The sequence below is a fragment of the Salvelinus alpinus genome, chromosome 24, assembly GCF_045679555.1.
Source record: "Salvelinus alpinus chromosome 24, SLU_Salpinus.1, whole genome shotgun sequence".
NCBI lineage: Eukaryota > Metazoa > Chordata > Actinopteri > Salmoniformes > Salmonidae > Salvelinus > Salvelinus alpinus.
In genome coordinates this window covers 46,016,234-46,036,025 of record NC_092109.1, presented here as the reverse complement: position 1 = coordinate 46,036,025, position 19,792 = coordinate 46,016,234, and the positions used below count along the sequence as shown (strand labels likewise).

General features: G+C 45.1%; 1 protein-coding gene across 1 annotated transcript in view; it reads left to right on the top strand.

Moving 5' to 3' along the window:
- The window catches only part of LOC139551917 (protocadherin Fat 3), a gene marked incomplete at its 3' end in the record, with an annotated part of 293,271 nt that overhangs the window by 235,817 nt on the left and 37,662 nt on the right, over positions 1-19,792 (top strand). The window contains exons 58-65 of the mRNA XM_071363255.1: positions 10-178; positions 2,442-2,853; positions 3,100-3,234; positions 12,256-12,419; positions 12,768-13,284; positions 14,114-14,267; positions 16,229-16,379; positions 19,149-19,676. Of these exons, the coding sequence (XP_071219356.1) occupies positions 10-178; positions 2,442-2,853; positions 3,100-3,234; positions 12,256-12,419; positions 12,768-13,284; positions 14,114-14,267; positions 16,229-16,379; positions 19,149-19,676 (2,230 nt within the window). The remainder of the gene's footprint in view (positions 1-9; positions 179-2,441; positions 2,854-3,099; positions 3,235-12,255; positions 12,420-12,767; positions 13,285-14,113; positions 14,268-16,228; positions 16,380-19,148; positions 19,677-19,792) is intronic.

Here is a 19,792-nt window from a genome sequence, read left to right as displayed (position 1 = left end):
TCTGCCCAGGTATCAGTGTAACGCTACGGTGAGTGACGGCCGTTACTCTGTCCCAGTGGTCGTAACGGTCGTGGTTGAACAGGTGACTGAGGATCTCCTCCGTAGCGCCATCACCCTGAGGTTTTCCTCGCTGACCCCTGAAGACCTGCTGGGACGACATCTTAGTAATATCAAGCAGGTTTGTGTGTCATCTTGAGATTCCCCTTCCCCTGTGACCCTTGAACCAGCTGCTGGGATCTCAGTAACATCAAAAAAAGGTAGGGAGACTAAAGGGTCGCCGGATCTGACAATCTGCACTTGAAATCTTGATCAAGGCACTCAACCCCTAGAAACCGCTCCAGTGCTGCCAACCTGTGTATCACTCAGGTAGGGGTGTATCACTCAGGTAGGGGTGTATCACTCAGGTAGGGGTGTATCACTCAGGTAGGGGTGTATCACTCAGGTAGGGGTGTATCACTCAGGTAGGGGTGTATCACTCAGGTAGGGGTGTATCACTCAGGTAGGGGTGTATCACTCAGGTAGGGGTGTATCACTCAGGTAGGGGTGTATCACTCAGGTAGGGGTGTATCACTCAGGTAGGGGTGTATCACTCAGGTAGGGGTGTATCACTCAGGTAGGGGTGTATCACTCAGGTAGGGGTGTATCACTCAGGTAGGGGTGTATCACTCAGGTAGGGGTGTATCACTCAGGTAGGGGTGTATCACTCAGGTAGGGGTGTATCACTCAGGTAGGGGTGTATCACTCAGGTAGGGGTGTATCACTCAGGTAGGGGTGTATCACTCAGGTAGGGGTGCTCATTGCGCTTAGAAACTGCTCCAGGGGTTAGTACCAGGGGTTAGTACCAGGGGTTAGTACCAGGGGTTAGTAACAGGGGGGGTTAGTACCAGGGGTTAGTACCAGGGGTTAGGTTTAGTACCAGGGGTTAGTACCAGGGGTTAGTACCAGGGGTTAGTACCAGGGGTTAGGTTTAGTACCAGGGGTTAGTACCAGGGGTTAGTACCAGGGGTTAGTACCAGGGATTTGTACCAGGGGTTAGGTTTAGTACCAGGGGTTAGTACCTGTGGTTAGTACCAGGGATTAGTACCAGGGGTTGGTACCATGAATTAGGTTTAGTACCAGGGATTAGTACCAGGGGTTAGTACCAGGGGTTAGGTTTAGTACCAGGGGTTAGTACCAGGGGTTAGTACCAGGGATTTGTACCAGGGGTTAGGTTTAGTACCAGGGGTTAGTACCTGTGGTTAGTACCAGGGATTAGTACCAGGGGTTAGTACCATGAATTAGGTTTAGTACCAGGGATTAGTACCAGGGGTTAGTACCAGGGATTAGTACCAGGGGTTAGTACCAGGGATTAGTACTGGAACTTAGGTTTAGTACCAGGGGTTAGTACCTGTGGTTAGTACCAGGGATTAGTACCAGGGGTTAGTACCAGGAATTAGGTTTAGTACCAGGGGTTAGTACCAGGGGTTAGGTTTAGTACCAGGGGTTAGTACCAGGGGTTAGGTTTAGTACCATGGATTAGTACCAGGGGTTAGGTTTAGTACCAGGGGTTAAGTTTAGTACCAGGGGTTAGTACCAGTGGTTAGTACCAGTAGTTAGTACCACGGATTAGTACCAGGGGTTAGTACCATGGATTAGGACAAGGGATTAGTACCAGGGGTTAGTACCAGGGGTTAGGTTTAGTACCAGGGGTTTGTACCAGGGGTTAGGTTTAGTACCAGGGCTTAGTTCCAGGGGTTAGTACCAGGGGTTAGGTTTAGTACCAGGGCTTAGTACCAGGGGTTAGTACCAGGGGTTAGTACCAGGGGTTAGGTTTAGTACCATGGGTTAGCTTTAGTACCAGGGGTTAGTACCAGGGGTTAGTACCAGGGGTTAGTACCAGGGATTAGTACCAGGGGTTAGGGTTAGTACCAGGGGTTAGTACCAGGGGTTAGTACCAAGGATTAGTACCAGGGGTTAGGGTTAGTACCAGGGGTTAGTACCAGGGGTTAGGTTTAGTACCAGGGGTTAGTACCAGGGGTTAGTACCAGGGGTTAGTACCAGGGGTTAGGTTTAGTACCAGGGGTTAGGTTTAGTACCAGGGGTTAGGTTTAGTACCAGGGGTTAGTACCAGGGGTTAGGTTTAGTACCAGGGCTTAGTACCAGGAGTTAGTACCAGGGGTTAGGTTTAGTACCAGGGGTTAGTACCAGGGGTTAGTACCAGAGGTTAATACAGTTTGTTTTGACTAATACAGTTTGTGTTTTGACTAATACAGTTTGTTTTGACTAATACAGTTTGTTTCGACTAATAAAGTTTGTTTTGACTAATACAGTTTGTTTTGACTAATAAAGTTTGTTTTGACTAATACAGTTTGTTTTGACTAATAAAGTTTGTTTTGACTAATAAAGTTTGTTTTGACTAATAAAGTTTGTTGTGACTAATACAGTGTTTATCTTTCAAAAAGAGGCTGCGTGGCGTAGTCGGCTGGGGTTCGTCGTCGCTTGAGCAACAACAGGACCCTCTGCACATTCTCGGTGTGCAGCCGATGTCGGGGGGCGTCGACCTACTCCTGGCCATGGAGAGACCAGAGGGGGAAGGAGAGGGTGGAGGAGGGTACCTAACCTCACAGGAGCTGATCCTTAGGATGGGGGAGGCGGGGAGGAGAGGGGAAGGGAGAGGCCAGAGAGGGCAGCTCCAGGGTGTCCTAGCGGGCGCGGAGGTGCTGGCGCTAGCCTGCTCAGGGGAGCTCGACTGCGGGGACAGAGTGTGTGAGAAGGCCCTGGTGGTGGAGGGTGGAGCGATGGTCACCTACAGCACCCCGACAGTCAGCTTCATCACACCACGATACAGCCGCACGGAGACATGCACCTGCCCAGGTCAGTACACACACAGCCTATTTTCATTTTACATTTACATTTAAGTCATTTAGCAGACGCTCTTATCCAGAGCGACTTACAAGTTGGTCCATTCACCTTATGATATCCAGTGGAACAACCACTTTACAATAGTAAAGTCTATGATCTTTTCATCCTTCCCCCTGCTATAACTTTCTAACCCCCACTCTGTCCTTTCCTCCTTCTATTATGTCTCTCTTTACCCCCCCCCCCCCCCCCCCCTCCTAGGAGGTACCTGTCCCAACCCCGTAGAGGAGCAGTGTGAGGGCCAATCCTGTCCTATAGACATGCAGTGTGTTCGTTCCAGCCCCACAGCGCCCTCTGTCTGCCAGTGTCTGCCTGACAGGATGGACCAGTGTGCAGGTGATAATATTGTTTATATGAAGGAAGGAGGAAGCTATATGTTTACCACATGCAGATAAGAGGATGTTATAAAGTACTGTTCTAGTCCAGGGATCTCCAACCCTGTTCTTTTAACCTTTCTAGCCCAGGGATTCCGCTAGCGGAACACCCACAACATTCCGCTGAAATTCAAAAATATTTTTTTGATAAATATTTAACTTTCACACATTAACAAGTCCAATACAGCAAATGAAAGACAAACATCTTGTTAATCTACCCATGGTGTCCGATTTAAAAAATGATTTACAGTGAAAGCACAACATATGATTATGTTAGGTCAGAGCCAAGTCACAAACACACACAGCCATTTTTTCAGCCAACAATAGGAGTTAGAAAAAGCAGAAATATAGATAAAATGAATCACTAACCTTTGATTATCTTCATCAGATGACAGTCATAGGACATCATGTTATACATGTATTGTGTGTTTTGTTCGATAATGTGCATATATATATAAAAAAAATCTCAGTTTACATTGGTGCGTTACGTGCAGTAATGTTTTGATTCCAAAACATCCGGTGATTTTGCAGAAATACTCATAATAAACATTGATAAAAATGCAAGTGTTATTCACAGAATTAAAGATAAACTTATCCTCTATGCAACCGCTGTGTCAGATTTCAAAAAAACTTTGCGGAATAATCTGAGAACGGCGCTCAGAGCACAATCCAGCCAAAGAAATAGTCGCCATTTTGGCGTCAACAGAAGCTACAAAAACACTAAAAATATTCACTTACCTTCGAATAACTTCATCAGAAGGCACTCCCAGGATACCCAGTTTGACAATAAATGAGTGATTTGTTCCATAAAGTTCCATAAAGCCCATCATTTAGCCACTTGTTGTTAGCATGTTCAGCCCAGTAATCCATCTTCATGACGCACGAGCAATCCCTCCAGACAAAAACTCAAAAAGTTCCGTTACAGGTCGTAGAAACAAGTCAAATGATGTATGCAATCCATATTTAGGATGTTTTTAACATTAATCATCAATAAGGTTCCAACCGGAGAATTTCATTGTCTGAAGAAAAGCATTGGAACGAGAGCATACTCTCTCGTGACCGCGCATAATGAGACCGAGGCTTTCAAACCTCCAGGAAGGTATCTCTCCAGGAACAGGGTTGGAGTTAAAACCTACAGGAAGGTTTCTCTCCAGGAACAGGGTTGGAGTTAAAACCTACAGGAAGGTATCTCCAGGAACAGGGTTGGAATTAAAACCTCCAGGAAGGTATCTCTCCAGGAACAGGGTTGGAGTTAAAACCTCCAGGAATGTATCTCTCCAGGAACAGGGTTGGAGTTAAAACCTCCAGGAAGGTATCTCTCCAGGAACAGGGTTGGAGTTAAAACCTCCAGGAAGGTATCTCTCCAGGAACAGGGTTGGAGTTAAAACCTCCAGGAAGGTATCTCTCCAGGAACAGGGTTGGAGTTAAAACCTCCAGGAAGGTATCTCTCCAGGAACAGGGTTGGAGTTAAAACCTCCAGGAAGGTATCTCTCCAGGAACAGGGTTGGAGTTAAAACCTCCAGGAAGGTATATCTCCAGGAACAGGGTTGGAGTTAAAACCTCCAGGAAGGTATCTCTCCAGGAACAGGGTTGGAGTTAAAACCTCCAGGAAGATATCTCTCCAGGAACAGGATTGGAGTGAAAACCTCCAGGACGGTATCTCTCCAGGAACAGGGTTGGAGTTAAAACCTCCAGGAAGATATCTCTCCAGGAACAGGATTGGAGTGAAAACCTCCAGGACGGTATCTCTCCAGGAACAGGGTTGGAGTGAAAACCTCCAGGACGGTAAAGCTCCAGGAACACAGTTAAAACCTCCAGGAAGGTATCTCTCCAGGAATAGGGTTGGAGTTAAAACCTCCAGGAATAGGGTTGGAGAGCCCTGGTATAAGACATTCCTAATACATCTGGTTATATTTGATAATAATCGCCTGGCTCCTGAGTCTAGCCATCTTTGTTGTTTACAGATCTGAAGAGGAATGGTGGAGTTGATGGTGATACATGCCTAAATTGTACTGCAGTGGCTGTTATACTGTATGAATTGTGAATAAGAGCCATTCACCGCATGCAACTAGAAGTTGCTCCTATCCCTTCTGCTAATTGGGTAACTTTAGTAAATGTTTTGTTGTCTGAGTGAGAGAAATTATGTAAATATAGATGAATCTATGTATTTTTGAAAAAAATGAGACATTGAGGATTATAATAAATACCGCTTTGATGTAATACAAAACACCTGTGAGTCCAAATGTGCACTTCATATTTCCATAAAACTCATGTCATATACAGTGTCAACTTTTTTGATCACTATGTTTGATGCACAGTTAGTTACAAGATGACATGGTGTCATACCCTGGGTTGTTTGTTTATTGTGAAGAACATTTGCAGCGGTACACGCACCTAAATTACTAAATTTTATGTGCACCAAAATTACGATCTGTTTCTTCATGACAATCTGACCCTGATTGTGATTTATAATGGACCGTCTTTGGATTGCGTAGACAACAACAGTAATTTGTTATGGCTTGGTGGCAGGGTTGTGTTCCAGACTAAACAACTACAAGGGCTCTATTTCGCCTGGTGTCCAACGCACATTTGGCAAATCTGACCATAATTCTATCCTCCTGATTCCTGCTTACAAGCAAAAACTAAAGCAGGAAGCACCAGTGACTCGGTCAATAAAGAAGTGGACAGATGAAGCAGATGCTAAGCTACAGGACTGTTTTGCTAGCACAGACTGGAATATGTTCCGGGATTTTTCCGATGACATTGAGGAGTACACAATATCAGTCGCTGGCTTCATCAATAAGTGCATCGATGATGTCGTCCCCACAGTGACTGTACGTACATACCCCAACCAGAAGCCATGGATTACAGGCAACATCCGCACTGAGCTTAAGGGCAGAGCTGTCACTTTCAAGGAGCGGGACTCTAACCCGGAAGCTTATAAGAAATCCCACTATGCCTTCCGACGAACCATCAAACAGGCAAAACGTCAATACAGGACTAAGATTGAATCGTACAACACCGGCTCTGACACTCATCGGATGTGGAAGGGCTTGCTAACTGTTACAGACTACAAAGGGAAACCCAGACGCCATCTGCCCATTGACACGAGCCTACCAGATGAGCTAAATTACTTCTATGCTCGCTTCGAGGCAAGCAACACTGAAGCATGCATGAGGGCATCAGCTGTTCTGGAAGACTGTGTGATCATGCTCTCCATAGCCGATGTAAGTAAGACCTTTAACCCTCCTGCTGTGTTCCGGTCGAATTGGGTTGATTTTACAAATTTTCTCTCTGGAAAAATATAGTTCATTTAATCTGATTGTTATAAGGTTCCATGACTTTGTCCACACAGGGCATCTGAACACACAAAATACATTTTGATGATTATCATTACATTTTGGGTGTTTTATTTAACTTTTGTACACCTGTGGTGTTCCTGGTCAAAAATGACCGGTCATTAGAAATGAATGGGTGAGACTACAATTAGAGTATATTATTGAGTTCAGGCACATGCCCATTCATCAGATGGACACACTTCCTCTCCCAGACCCCCACATGCATGTGTGTTTGAGCACACGCACACACCTCACTCCCCTTCTTTGCTTCCATGGTAACCCCCACGGGAACCTTTCCCCAATAGAATCTTTCCCCCACGGGAACCCCACCTGTTGGCATTCTCACAAACAATCGCAACATTGTTTCAATAATATATAGAACTTTTTTTGCAGCTCTGGTATATAAAGCTTTTTTGAGGCCTTGCTCACAATTCATTCTGTGGCAGCACAATGACCAAACGATATACTGTATGTGAGCCTCTTGATCATATCTTTGATCATGACACTGGTGAGGAGGAGAGAGTCCTTGTTAAACAAAGTAGTCTGTGATAAAATAGCACAATATGTTTCATCTGAGTATTTGTTATAGTCAATATAATCCATACATTATGCTTTTTTTAAACTCAAAAACGAGTTGTATGAGCTCAGGTCAATGAGGCCTACAGGCCATAAATAGCAAATAGAAGTTCAAAACTTGTAATGTTCACAAGAACTTAAGTTGCTTTAAAGATCTAACTCAATATTAGGTGATAATATATGTATTATTATGGATTTATAATCAGCTATAATGAGGGCGGTCATTTTGGATCAGGAACACAGAATTAGTTAACATGAAACAAACACAACAGGAAGGTTAAACAGGTCAACATTCACAAGGCCACAGGGCCAGACGGACTACCAGGACGTGTACTCCATGCATGCGCTGACCAACTGGCAAGTGTCCTCATTGACATTTTCAACCTCTCCCTGACCGAGTCTGTAATACCAACATGTTTCAAGCAGACTACCATCTTCCCTGTTTCCAAGAACACAAAAGGTAACCTGCCTAAAATGACTACCGACCCGTAGCGCTCACGTCTGTAGCCATGAAGTGCTTTGAAAGGCTGGTCATGGCTCACATCAATACCATTATCCCAGAAACCCTAGACCCACTCCAATTTGCATACCGCACCAACAGATCCACGGATGATGCAATCTCTATTGCACTCCACACTGCCCTTTCCCACCTGGACAAAAGGAACACCTACAGTGGGGAGAACAAGTATTTGATACACTGCCGATTTTGCAGGTTTTCCTACTTACAAAGCATGTAGAGGTCTGTAATTTTTATCATAGGTACACTTCAACTATGAGAGACAGAATCTAAAACAAAAATCCAGAAAATCACATTGTATGATTTTTAAGTAATTAATTTGCATTTTATTGCATGACATAAGTATTTGATACATCAGAAAAGCAGAACTTAATATTTGGTACAGAAACCTTTGTTTGCAATTACAGAGATCATACGTTTCCTGTAGTTCTTGACTAGGTTTGCACACACTGCAGCAGGGATTTTGGCCCACTCCTCCCTACAGATCTTCTCCAGATCCTTCAGGTTTCGGGGCTGTCGCTGGGCAATACGGAGTTTCAGCTCCCTCCAAAGATTTTCTATTGGGTTCAGGTCTGGAGACTGGCTAGGCCACTCCAGGACCTTGAGATGCTTCTTACGGAGCCACTCCTTAGTTGCCATGGCTGTGTGCTTCGTGTCGTTGTCATGCTGGAAGACCCAGCCACGACCCATCTTCAATGCTCTTACTGAGGGAAGGAGGTTGTTGGCCAAGATCTCGCGATACATGGCCCCATCCATCCTCCCCTCAATACGGTGCAGTCGTCCTGTCCCCTTTGCAGAAAAGCATCCCCAAAGAATGATGTTTCCACCTCCATGCTTCACGGTTGGGATGGTGTTCTTGGGGTTGTACTCATACTTCTTCTTCCTCCAAACACGGCGAGTGGAGTTAGACCAAAAAGCTCTATTTTTGTCTCATCAGACCACATGACCTTCTCCCATTCCTCCTCTGGATCATCCAGATGGTCATTGGCAAACTTCAGACAGGCCTGGACATGCACTGGCTTAAGCAGGGGGACCTTGCGTGCGCTGCAGGATTTTAATCCATGACGGCGTAGTGTGTTACTAATGGTTTTCTTTGAGACTGTGGTCCCAGCTCTCTTCAGGTCATTGACCAGGTCCTGCCGTGTAGTTCTGGGCTGATCCCTCACCTTCCTCATGATCATTGATGCCCCACGAGGTGAAATCTTGCATGGAGCCCCAGACCGAGGGTGATTGACCGTCATCTTGAACTTCTTCCATTTTCTAATAATTGCGCCAACAGTTGTTTCCTTCTCACCAAGCTGCTTGCCTATTGTCCTGTAGCCCATCCCAGCCTTGTGCAGGTCTACAATTTTATCCCTGATGTCCTTACACAGCTCTCTGGTCTTGGCCATTGTGGAGAGGTTGGAATCTGTTTGATTGAGTGTGTGGACAGGTGTCTTTTATACAGGTAACGAGTTCAAACAGGTGCAGTTAATACAGGTAATGAGTGGAGAACAGGAGGGCTTCTTAAAGAAAAACTAACAGGTCTGTGAGAGCCGGAATTCTTACTGGTTGGTAGGTGATCAAATACTTATGTCATGCAATAAAATGCAAATTAATTATTTAAAAATCATACAATGTGAGTTTCTGGATTTTTGTTTTAGATTCCGTCTCTCACAGTTGAAGTGTACCTATGATAAAAATTACAGACCTCTACATGCTTTGTAAGTAGGAAAACCTGCAAAATCGGCAGTGTATCAAATACTTGTTCTCCCCACTGTATGTGAGAATGCTATTCATTGACTACAGCTCAGCGTTCAACACCATAGTGCCCTCCAAGCTGATCACTAAGCTAAGGACCCTGGGACTCAACACATCCCTCTGCAACTGGATCCTGGACTTCCTCACGGGCCTCCCCCAGGTGGTTAGGGTAGGTAACAACACATCCGCCATGCTGATTCTCAACACGGGGGCTCCTCAAGGGTGCGTACTCAGTCCCCTCCTGTACTCCCTGGTCACTCATGACTGCATGGCCAGGCACGACTCCAACACCATCATTAAGTTTGCCGACAACACAACAGTGGTAGGCCTTCTTGTGAACATTACAAGTTTTGAACTTCTATTTGCTTGTGAGAATGCCGAGTGGCATAAATTTCTCCAACGTAAACACAGTCAGAGGACGGAACACGGCAAAACTCCCGAATAAAGTTTCAATAATCTGATTAAACTATATTGAAAAAACATACATTACGATGATATGGTCACATGTATCAAAAAAAATTCGAGCCGGAGACGTTAGCCGTTCGTTACCAAGGCAAAACAGAAGTCAATCCCACTTCCTTCAGAGTACCGGAAGTGGACGGTCACGTCAAAGAAATAGGTTTTTTTCCACCACAGACCAAGAGGAGCACAAAAATGTCTTCTCTGACATCCTCTTTACACCAATAGGAAGGCGTATAGAGTGTCAGCAGACTCCTAAGTGTTAAGACCATGTATAGGCATCAAGTTGAAAAGAGCATCGATTTCTGACATTTCACTTCCTGGTCAGGAAAAGTGCTGCAGAAGGACTTCTGTTTCACTCAGAGAAATAATTCCAACTCTTTTAGAAACTAGAAAGTGTTTTCTATCCAAAAAGAATAATAATATTCATATTGTACGAGCAAGATTTGAGTAGGAGGCCGTTTGAAATGGGCACGATTTCACTGGCTACTCAACACTTTGCCTTGCAGCCTTAAGAAGTTAAAAAAACAAAAGTGAAATAAACAATAAAAATGAACAGTAAACATTACACTCACAGAAGTTCCAAAAGAATAATGACATTTCAAATGTCATATTATGTATATTTACAGTGTTGTAACGATGTACAAATGGTTCAAGTACAAAAGGGAATATAAATAAGCATAAATATGGGTGTATTTACAATGGTGTTTGTTCTTCACTGGTTGCCCTTTTCTTGTGGCAACAGGTCAGAAATACTGCTGCTGTGATGTCACGCTGTGGTATTTCACCCAGTAGATATGGGAGTTTATCAAAATTGGGTTTGTATTCGGGTCTGTGTAATCTGAGGGAAATATGTGTCTCTAATATGGTCATACATTTGGCAGGAGGTTAGGAAGTGCAGCTCAGTTTCCACCTCATTTTGTGGGCAGTGTGCACATAGCCTGTCTTCTCTTGAGAGCCAGGTCTGCCTACTGCGGCCATTTCTCAATAGCAAGGCTATGCTCACTGTCAAAGCTTTCCTTAAGTTTGGGTCCGTCACAGTGGTCAGGTATTCTGCCACTGTGTACTTTCTGTTTAGGGCCAAATAGCATTCTAGTTTGTTTTTTGTTAATTCTTTCCCATGTGTCAAGTAATTATCTTTTAGTTTTCTCATGATTAGGTTGCCAAGAAGAAGGCACACCTGTTAATTGAAATCCATTCCAGGTGACTACCTCATGAAGCTGGTTGAGAGAATGCCAAGAGTGTGCAAAGCTCTCATGAAGGCAAAGGGTGGCTACGTTGAAAAATCTCATATATTAAATATATTTTGCTTTGTTTTACACTTATTTGGTTACTACATGATTCCATATGTGTTATTTCATAGTGTTGATGTCTTCACTATTATTCTACAATGTTGAAAATAGTACAAATATAGAAAAACCCTTGAATGAGTAGGTTTGTCCAAACGTTTGACTGGTACTCTATATTTATAATTTGTATTTATTTATCAAATATTCCGTATGTTAACCAGATGCATTGCAGTGACTACAGGGCTACTGTTTATGTTGAAGAGGGTGGGGCTTAATCTGCATCCCTGTCTCACCCCACAGCCCTGTAGAAAGAAATACTTGTGTTTTTTGCCAATATTAACCGCACACTTGTTGTTAGTCTACATGGATTTGATTATGTTGTATGTTTTTCCTTCAACACCACTTTCCATCAATTCCTCATTTTATATTGAGTCAAAGGCCTTTTTTGAAATCAACAAAGTATGAGAAGACTTTGCCTTTGTTTTGGTTTGTTTGTTTGTTAATTAGGGTGTGCAGGGTGAATACGTGGTCTGTTGTACGGTAATTTGGTTTAAAGCCAATTTGACATTTGCTCAGTACATTGTTTTCACTGAATAAATGTACGAGTCTGTGGTTAATGGGTTGCTGTACGGTAGTTATTGGGGTCAAATCTCTCTCTCTCTCTCTGTCTCTCTCTCTCTCTCTCTCTCTCTCTCTCTCTCTCTCTCTGTCTCTGTCTCTGTCTCTGTCTCTGTCTCTGTCTCTGTCTCTGTCTCTGTCTCTGTCTCTGTCTCTGTCTCTTTCTCTCTCTCTCTCTCTCTCTCTCTCTCTCTCTCTCTCTCTCTCTCTCTCTCTCTCTCTCTCTCTCTCTCTGTCTCTGTCTCTGTCTCTGTCTCTGTCTCTGTCTCTGTCTCTGTCTCTCTCTCTCTGTCTCTCTCTCTGTCTCTCTCTCTCTGTCTCTCTCTCTGTCTCTCTCTCTCTGTCTCTCTCTCTGTCTCTCTCTCTGTCTCTCTCTCTGTCTCTCTCTCTGTCTCTCTCTCTGTCTCTCTCTCTTTCTCTCTCTCTTTCTCTGTCTCTCTGTGTAGGCCAGACGTCTCTGAGTTTCTCAGGTAACAGCTATATAAAGTACAGGGTGAAAGAAGGAGGCCAGGGAGGAGGAGGAGAGATGAGACTGGGTCTAATGATCAGAACATTACAGAGTAGAGGAGTCATCATGTATACACGGGCCAACCCCTGCACCATGCTGAAGGTACACACACACGCGCGCACACACACAGAAACGTACACGCACGCATGCACACACACACACACACAGAAACGCACGCACACAGACACACACACACAGAAACGCACGCGCACACACACACAGGAACGCACGCACGCACACACAGACACGCACTCGCACGCACACACACACACGCACACACAGACACGCACGCACACACACACACGCACACACAGACACGCACACACACACACACACACACACACACACACACACACACACACACACACACACACACACACACACACACACACACACACACACACACACACACACACACCCTCCTCTAATGTAATCTCCCCTCCTCTCCAGATCGAAAGTGGTCGTCTGTGGTTCCAGCTGGACTGTGACAACACGCTGGGCATCATGGGTATCTCCGGCCGACCAATCAACGATGGGCGCTGGCATGCCGTGACGTTAGAACTCACCAGCAACTATACCCTCCTGTCATTAGACGACAGCTACGTGGAACGCCGTAGGGCCGCCGGAGCGCCCGTCCGACTCTGGCCCCTCGCACCCGATCCGTCCTTCTTCTTCGGTGCTCAAGTCAGACCTCCAACTTCCAATCCAGGGGAGAAGGGACAGGGCCGTACCCAGGGCCCCGGGGAGAGAGGAATGAGGGGTCCGCCCCGAGCCGAGGATGGGTTTCAAGGGTGTCTGAGGTCGCTGGTGCTCAATAGTAACGAGCTGCCTCTCCAGAACAAGAGGAGTCGCTATGCAGAGATAGCTGGCCTTAGTGAGGTGAAGCTAGGCTGTGTACTCTACCCTGACCCATGTGTGATCCAGCCCTGTCTCAATGGAGGAACCTGTAACCAACTTCCCTCTGGTGGTGAGGACTTTGTGTCTGTCTGTCTGTCTGTCTGTCTGTCTGTCTGTGTCTGTCTGTCTGTCTGTCTGTCTGTCTGTCTGTCTGTCTGTCTGTCTGTCTGTCTGTCTGTCTGTCTGTCTGTCTGTCTGTCTGTCTGTCTGTGTGTGTGACTCTCCCCTGTCAGGTTTAGGCTGTAGTGGATCCTGTCTCTCCCCTGTCAGGTTTAGGCTGTAGTGGATCCTGTCTCTCCCCTGTCAGGTTTAGGCTGTAGTGGATCCTGTCTCTCCCCTGTCAGGTTTAGGCTGTAGTGGATCCTGTCTCTCCCCTGTCAGGTTTAGGCTGTAGTGGATCCTGTCTCTCCCCTGTCAGGTTTAGGCTGTAGTGGATCCTGTCTCTCCCCTGTCAGGTTTAGGCTGTAGTAGATCCTGTCTCTCCCCTGTCAGGTTTAGGCTGTAGTGGATCCTGTCTCTCTCCTGTCAGGTTTCAGGTGTAGTGGATCCTGTCTCTCCCCTGTCAGGTTTAGGCTGTAGTGGATCCTGTCTCTCCCCTGTCAGGTTTAGGCTGTAGTGGATCCTGTCTCTCCCCTGTCAGGTTTAGGCTGTAGTGGATCCTGTCTCTCCCCTGTCAGGTTTAGGCTGTAGTGGATCCTGTCTCTCCCCTGTCAGGTTTAGGCTGTAGTGGATCCTGTCTCTCCCCTGTCAGGTTTAGGCTGTAGTGGATCCTGTCTCTCCCCTGTCAGGTTTAGGCTGTAGTGGATCCTGTCTCTCCCCTGTCAGGTTTAGGCTGTAGTGGATCCTGTCTCTCCCCTGTCAGGTTTAGGCTGTAGTTGAACCTGTCTCTCTCCTGTCAGGTTTTGGCTGTAGTTGCAGTATGAGGTACACTGGAGGTCGCTGTGAGGAGGAGCTGACTTCGTGTCTACCAAACCCCTGTCAGAACGGAGCAGACTGTACAGCCGGAGACACAGCCTTCTTCTGTGGTTGTCCCCGTGGTCTCACTGGACTCATGTAAGTGCAGACACATACACACACACACACACACACACACACACACACACACACACACACACACACACACACACACACACACACACACACACACACACACACACACACACACACACACACACACACACACACACACAAGCACCCAGTCGCCACTTGAGAGCAGCAGTTACACACAGTCACCACTAGAGAGCAGCAGTTACACACAGTCACCACTAGAGAGCAGCAGTTACACACAGTCACCACTAGAGATGCAGTGCCTTAGACCGCTGTGCCACTCAGGAGTTATACACAATCACCACTAGAGAGCAGCAGAGAGTAAACCATTTACGGTGTACCAGAACACTGGCTCCTCTCAACCCTGACTGTTGTCTGACTCTCTACCTGAAGTCTGTTATTACTGTAAAACTGACTCTACCTGAAGTCTGTTATTACTGTAAAACTAACTCTACCTGAAGTCTGTTATTACTGTAAAACTAACTCTACCGGAAGTCTGTTATTACTGTAAAACTGACTCTACCTGAAGTCTGTTATTACTGTAAAACTAAGTCTACCTGAAGTCTGTTATTACTGTAAAACTAACTCTACCTGAAGTCTGTTATTACTGTAAAACTAACTCTACCTAAAGTCTGTTATTACTGTAAAACTAACTCTACCTAAAGTCTATTATTACTGTAAAACTAACTCTACCTAAAGTATATTATTACTGTAAAACTAACTCTACCTAAAGTCTGTTATTACTGTAAAACTAGCTCTACCTGAAGTCTGTTATTACTGTAAAACTAACTCTACCTGAAGTCCATTATTACTGTAAAACTAACTCTACCTGAAGTCTGTTATTACTGTAAAACTAACTCTAACACAATAGTGTTACTCTATCAGAATCAGAATCACTTTAATTTTTACACACAGACAGCTGCTGCCTGCCTTACCCTTGTCCAGGTACATGAAAGAGAGTGGAAAAGAACAGAAGAGAGAGGGGACATGTCCTTATGATGAAAAGCCTTTATAGTCTGTGATAATTGTCTAAATTCACCCCAAAGACACAAGAGATATATTAGCTGTTTGGTACAACATTTGGCTCCCATTAAGTTGAACTCATTAATAGTTTTACAAAGAGGTGAAAGCCTGAACACTTTTTACACGTCAAAGAGACGTAGGGAGAAATAATTTCATGGAGAGAGACAGAGGCGTGTGTTTGATACTTCTGTCCTAGTGGGAGGCCTTGTTTGAACTGCAAGCTGTGTGTCATTACAATGACAACTAACGTGGCTCTCAACAGGGTTATTTTGCTTTACACTTAAAGTTATCTCTCCTCTCTCTTCACTCCTCCCCTGCTCCTGCTGCTCTCCTCCTCTACCCCTCTCTCTCTCTCCCTAACTACATATCTCGCCTCTACCCCTCTCTCTCTCTCCCTAACTACATATATCTCCTCCTCTACCTCTCTATCTCTCTCTCCCTATCTACATATGTCTGCTCCTCCTCTTCCTCCTCTCCTTCTTACCTCTTCCTCCTCCTCCTCCTCTTCCTCGTCCTCCTCCTCTTCCTCTTCCTCTCCTCCTCTACCTCTCTCTCCCAATCTACATATCGCTCCTCCTCATCCTCCTCCTCCACCTCCTCCCCTCCTCTACCTCTCTACCTCTCTCTTCCTATCTACCTATCTCTCCTCGTCTTCCTCCTCCTCCTCTTCCACCTCCTCTTCATCTCCTCCTCATCCTCCTCATCCTCCTCATCCTCCTCCTCCTCCCCTCTACCTCTCTACCTCTCTCTTCCTATCTACCTATCTCTCCTCCTCTTCCTCCTCCTCCTCCTATTCCTCCTCTTCCTCTCCTCCTTCCTCCTCCTTCTGCTCCTCCTCCTCTCCTCTACCTCTCTGCCTCTCTCTCCCTATCTACCTATATCTCCTCTCCTCCTCTACCTCTCTATCTCTCTCTCCCTGATTACCTATCTCTCCTCCTCTCCAGATGTGATGAGGATGTAAACGAGTGTGAGCGTGAGGAGTGTGAGAACGGAGGAGTGTGTATGAACACCTTTGGGGCGTACTATTGTAACTGTTCCTATGGTTACGAGGGCCAGTTCTGTGGAGAGAGGAGCCTACTGGACCCAGACCTACAGGTACCATACACACACACACACACACACACACACACACACACACACACACACACACACACACACACACACACACACACACACACACACACACACACACACACACACACACACACACACACACACACACACACACACACACACACACACACACACACACACACATAACTGTACACTGATCAGACATACAGTACCAGTCAAAAGTTTGGACACATCTACTCATTCAAGGGTTTTTCTTTATTTTTATTATTTTCTACATTGTAGAATAAAAGTGAAGACATCAACACTACGAAATAACACATATGGAATCATGTAGTAACCAAAAAAATATATTTTATATTTGACATTCTTCAAAGTAGCCACCCTTTGCCTTGATGACAGCTTTGCACATGCTTGGCATTCTCTCAACCAGCTTCACCTGGAATGCTCTTCCAATAGTCTTGAAGGAGTTCCCACATACAGCTGAAGTCGGAGATTTACATACACTTAGGTTGCAGTCATTAAAATTCGTTTTTCAACCACTCCACAAATTTCTTGTTAGCAAACTATAGTTTTGGCCAGTCGGTTAGGACATCTACTGTGTGCATGATGACACAAGTAATTTTTCCAACATTTGTTTGCAGACAGATTATTTCACTTATAATTATCTGTATCACAATTCCAGTGGGTCAGAAGTTGACATACACTAAGTTGACTGTGCCTATAAACAGCTTGGAAAATCCCAGAAAATTATGTCATGGCTTTAGAAGCTTCTGATAGGCTAATTGACATCATTTGAGTCAATTGGAGGTGTATCTGTGGATGTATTTCAAGGCCTACCTTCAAACTCAGTGCCTCTTTGCTTGACATCATGGGAAAATCAAAAGAAATCAGCCAAGACCTCATAAAAATAATTGTAGACCTCCACAAGTCTGGTTCATCCTTGGGAGCAATTTACAAACGCTTGAAGGTACCATGTTCATCTGTACAAACAATAGTACGCAAGTATAAACACCATGGGACCACGCAGCCGTCATACCGCTCAGGAAGGAGACGCGTTCTGTCTCCTAGAGATGAACGTACTTTGGTGCGAAAAGTGCAAATCAATCCCAGAACAACAGCAAAGGACCTTGTGAAGATGCTGGAGGAAACAGGTACAAAAGTATCTATATCCACAGTAAAACGAGTCCTATATTGACATAACCTGAAAGGCCGCTCAGCAAGGAAGAAGCCACTGCTCCAAAACCGCCATAAAAAAGCCAGACTACAGTTTGCAACTGCACATGGGGGAAAAGATAATACTTTTTTGAGATCATACTTTCTGGTCTGATGAAACAAAAATAGAACTGTTTGGCCATAATGACCATCATTATGTTTGGAGGAAAAAGGGGGAGGCTCGCAAGCCGAAGAACACCATCCCAACCGTGAAGCACGGGGGTGGCAACATCATGTTGTGGGGGTCCTTTGCTGCAGGAGGGACTGGTGCACTTCACAAAATAGATGGCATCATGAGGCGGGAAAAGTATGTGGATATATTGAAGCAACATCTTATATTGAAGACATCAGTCAGGAAGTTAAAGCTTGGTCGCAAATCGGTCTTCCAAATGGACAATGGCCCCAAGCATACTTCCAACGTTGTGGCAAAATGGCTTAAGGACAACAAAGTCAAGGTATTGGAGTGGCCATCACAAAGCCCTGACCTCAATCCTATAGAACATTTGTGGGCTGAACTGAAAAAGCGTGTGCGAGCAAGGAGGCCTACAAACCTGACTCCGTTACACCAGCTCTGTCAGGAGGAATGGGCCAAAATTCACCCAACATATTGTGGGAAGCTTGTGGAAGGCTACCCGAAACGTTTGACCCAAGTTAAGCAATTTAAAGGCAATGCTACCAAATACTAATTGAGTGTATGTAAACTTCTGACCCACTGGGAATGTGATGAAAGAAAATAAAAGCTGAAATAAATCATTCTCTCTACTATTATTCTGACATTTCACATTCTTAAAATAAAGTGGTGATCCTAACGGACCTAAGACAGGGAATTTTTACCAGGATTAAATGTCAGGAATTGTGAAAAGCTGAGTTTAAATGTATTTGGCTAAGGTGTATGTAAACTTCCGACTTCAACTGTGTGTACAGTAGGTGTGTTCAAACTTTTGACTGGTACTGTATATCACAGGAGGCTGGTGTGGCACCTTAATTGGGGAGAGCAGGCTTGTGGTAATGACACACACATACCTGTACAGTGATCCGTTGTTGTCATGGTTGCACAGGGTTTATGTATAGAAAGTAAGAGGAAAGTTTTATACAATAGCAGGAAAACCATTAATATCTATTAATATTTAAACAGGGTTCAAAGTATTGTAGCAAACCTCGTTCTGTTGTTGTCAGGGTTACCCAGGGTTTAACAGGAGACCAGAATGCAACCTGTTGTCTGCTAGGTCCCGGGGGTCTTGTGTTCAATCTCAGTGCTAAGCAGACCCCGTTTAAAAAACGTCCGAATTTAAACGTCAGATTCTGAAGTGAATTTTTGGGATATCTTGTTGCTCTTTTATGTCAAAGTGAGAAAGCTACTTGTTGAATTAGTCCTTTGTTTGGCGTAGGTTACTACTATACAGTAGCCTGTGTGAGTTTTGAGAATAAACCGCTTGGAGAACTTGCTCATTTGTTAATTTAAGACTTACTGAGGTCATGACATCACCATCATTTGTTCTCTTGATGTTTGTTGAAAATGTTTCTGATTTTTGAACCTTTGTGTTATCCTTGTATTCAGTGATTTGTTCCTCCTCCTAGGAGCCTCTCTCCTACGTGGGTCCAGTAGAAATCATCGGAATCGGAGTCCTGATCTTCGTCATCTCCCTCCTCCTCCTCCTCTACATTATCTTCAGGAAGAAGATCAGGTTCCAGAGGAAGGACACCGGTTTCAGTCAGGATGGAGGAGGGGCAACGGAGGGTGTGGCGGTGGGTGGGGTCGGGACGGGGGTGGGCATGTCTGCTGTATCCGTGGAGACCAGCTACCTGCTGACAAAAACAGGGATGGGGTCAGAAGGCATCGAGTTCAAGGCCGTACGTGTCGCTGCCGACCCCCGAACGCCCGGCAACGCCGAGGTCAGCGTCGGTAGTTATGGCGACAGAGATGGAGGTCTAGGCGGAGGTGTGGTGACAGGTGGAGGGGTGGGGCCTCCTCAGGTGATGGTACGGCCAACTAAACACCCGACGACGATGCTACCTGGTTGGCCTGGCAACAACAACAACCTAGCAATGAGAGGTGTCGATGGAGATAACATGGCTACCAGCGAGAGCTCTCTCTCTACCAGTCAGGTAGGGTACAGGACTGTGTGTGTGTACAGTGCATTCATAAAGTATTCAGACCTCTTAACTTTTTACACATTGTGTTACATTACAGCCTTATTCTAAAATGGATTAAATTGTTTTTT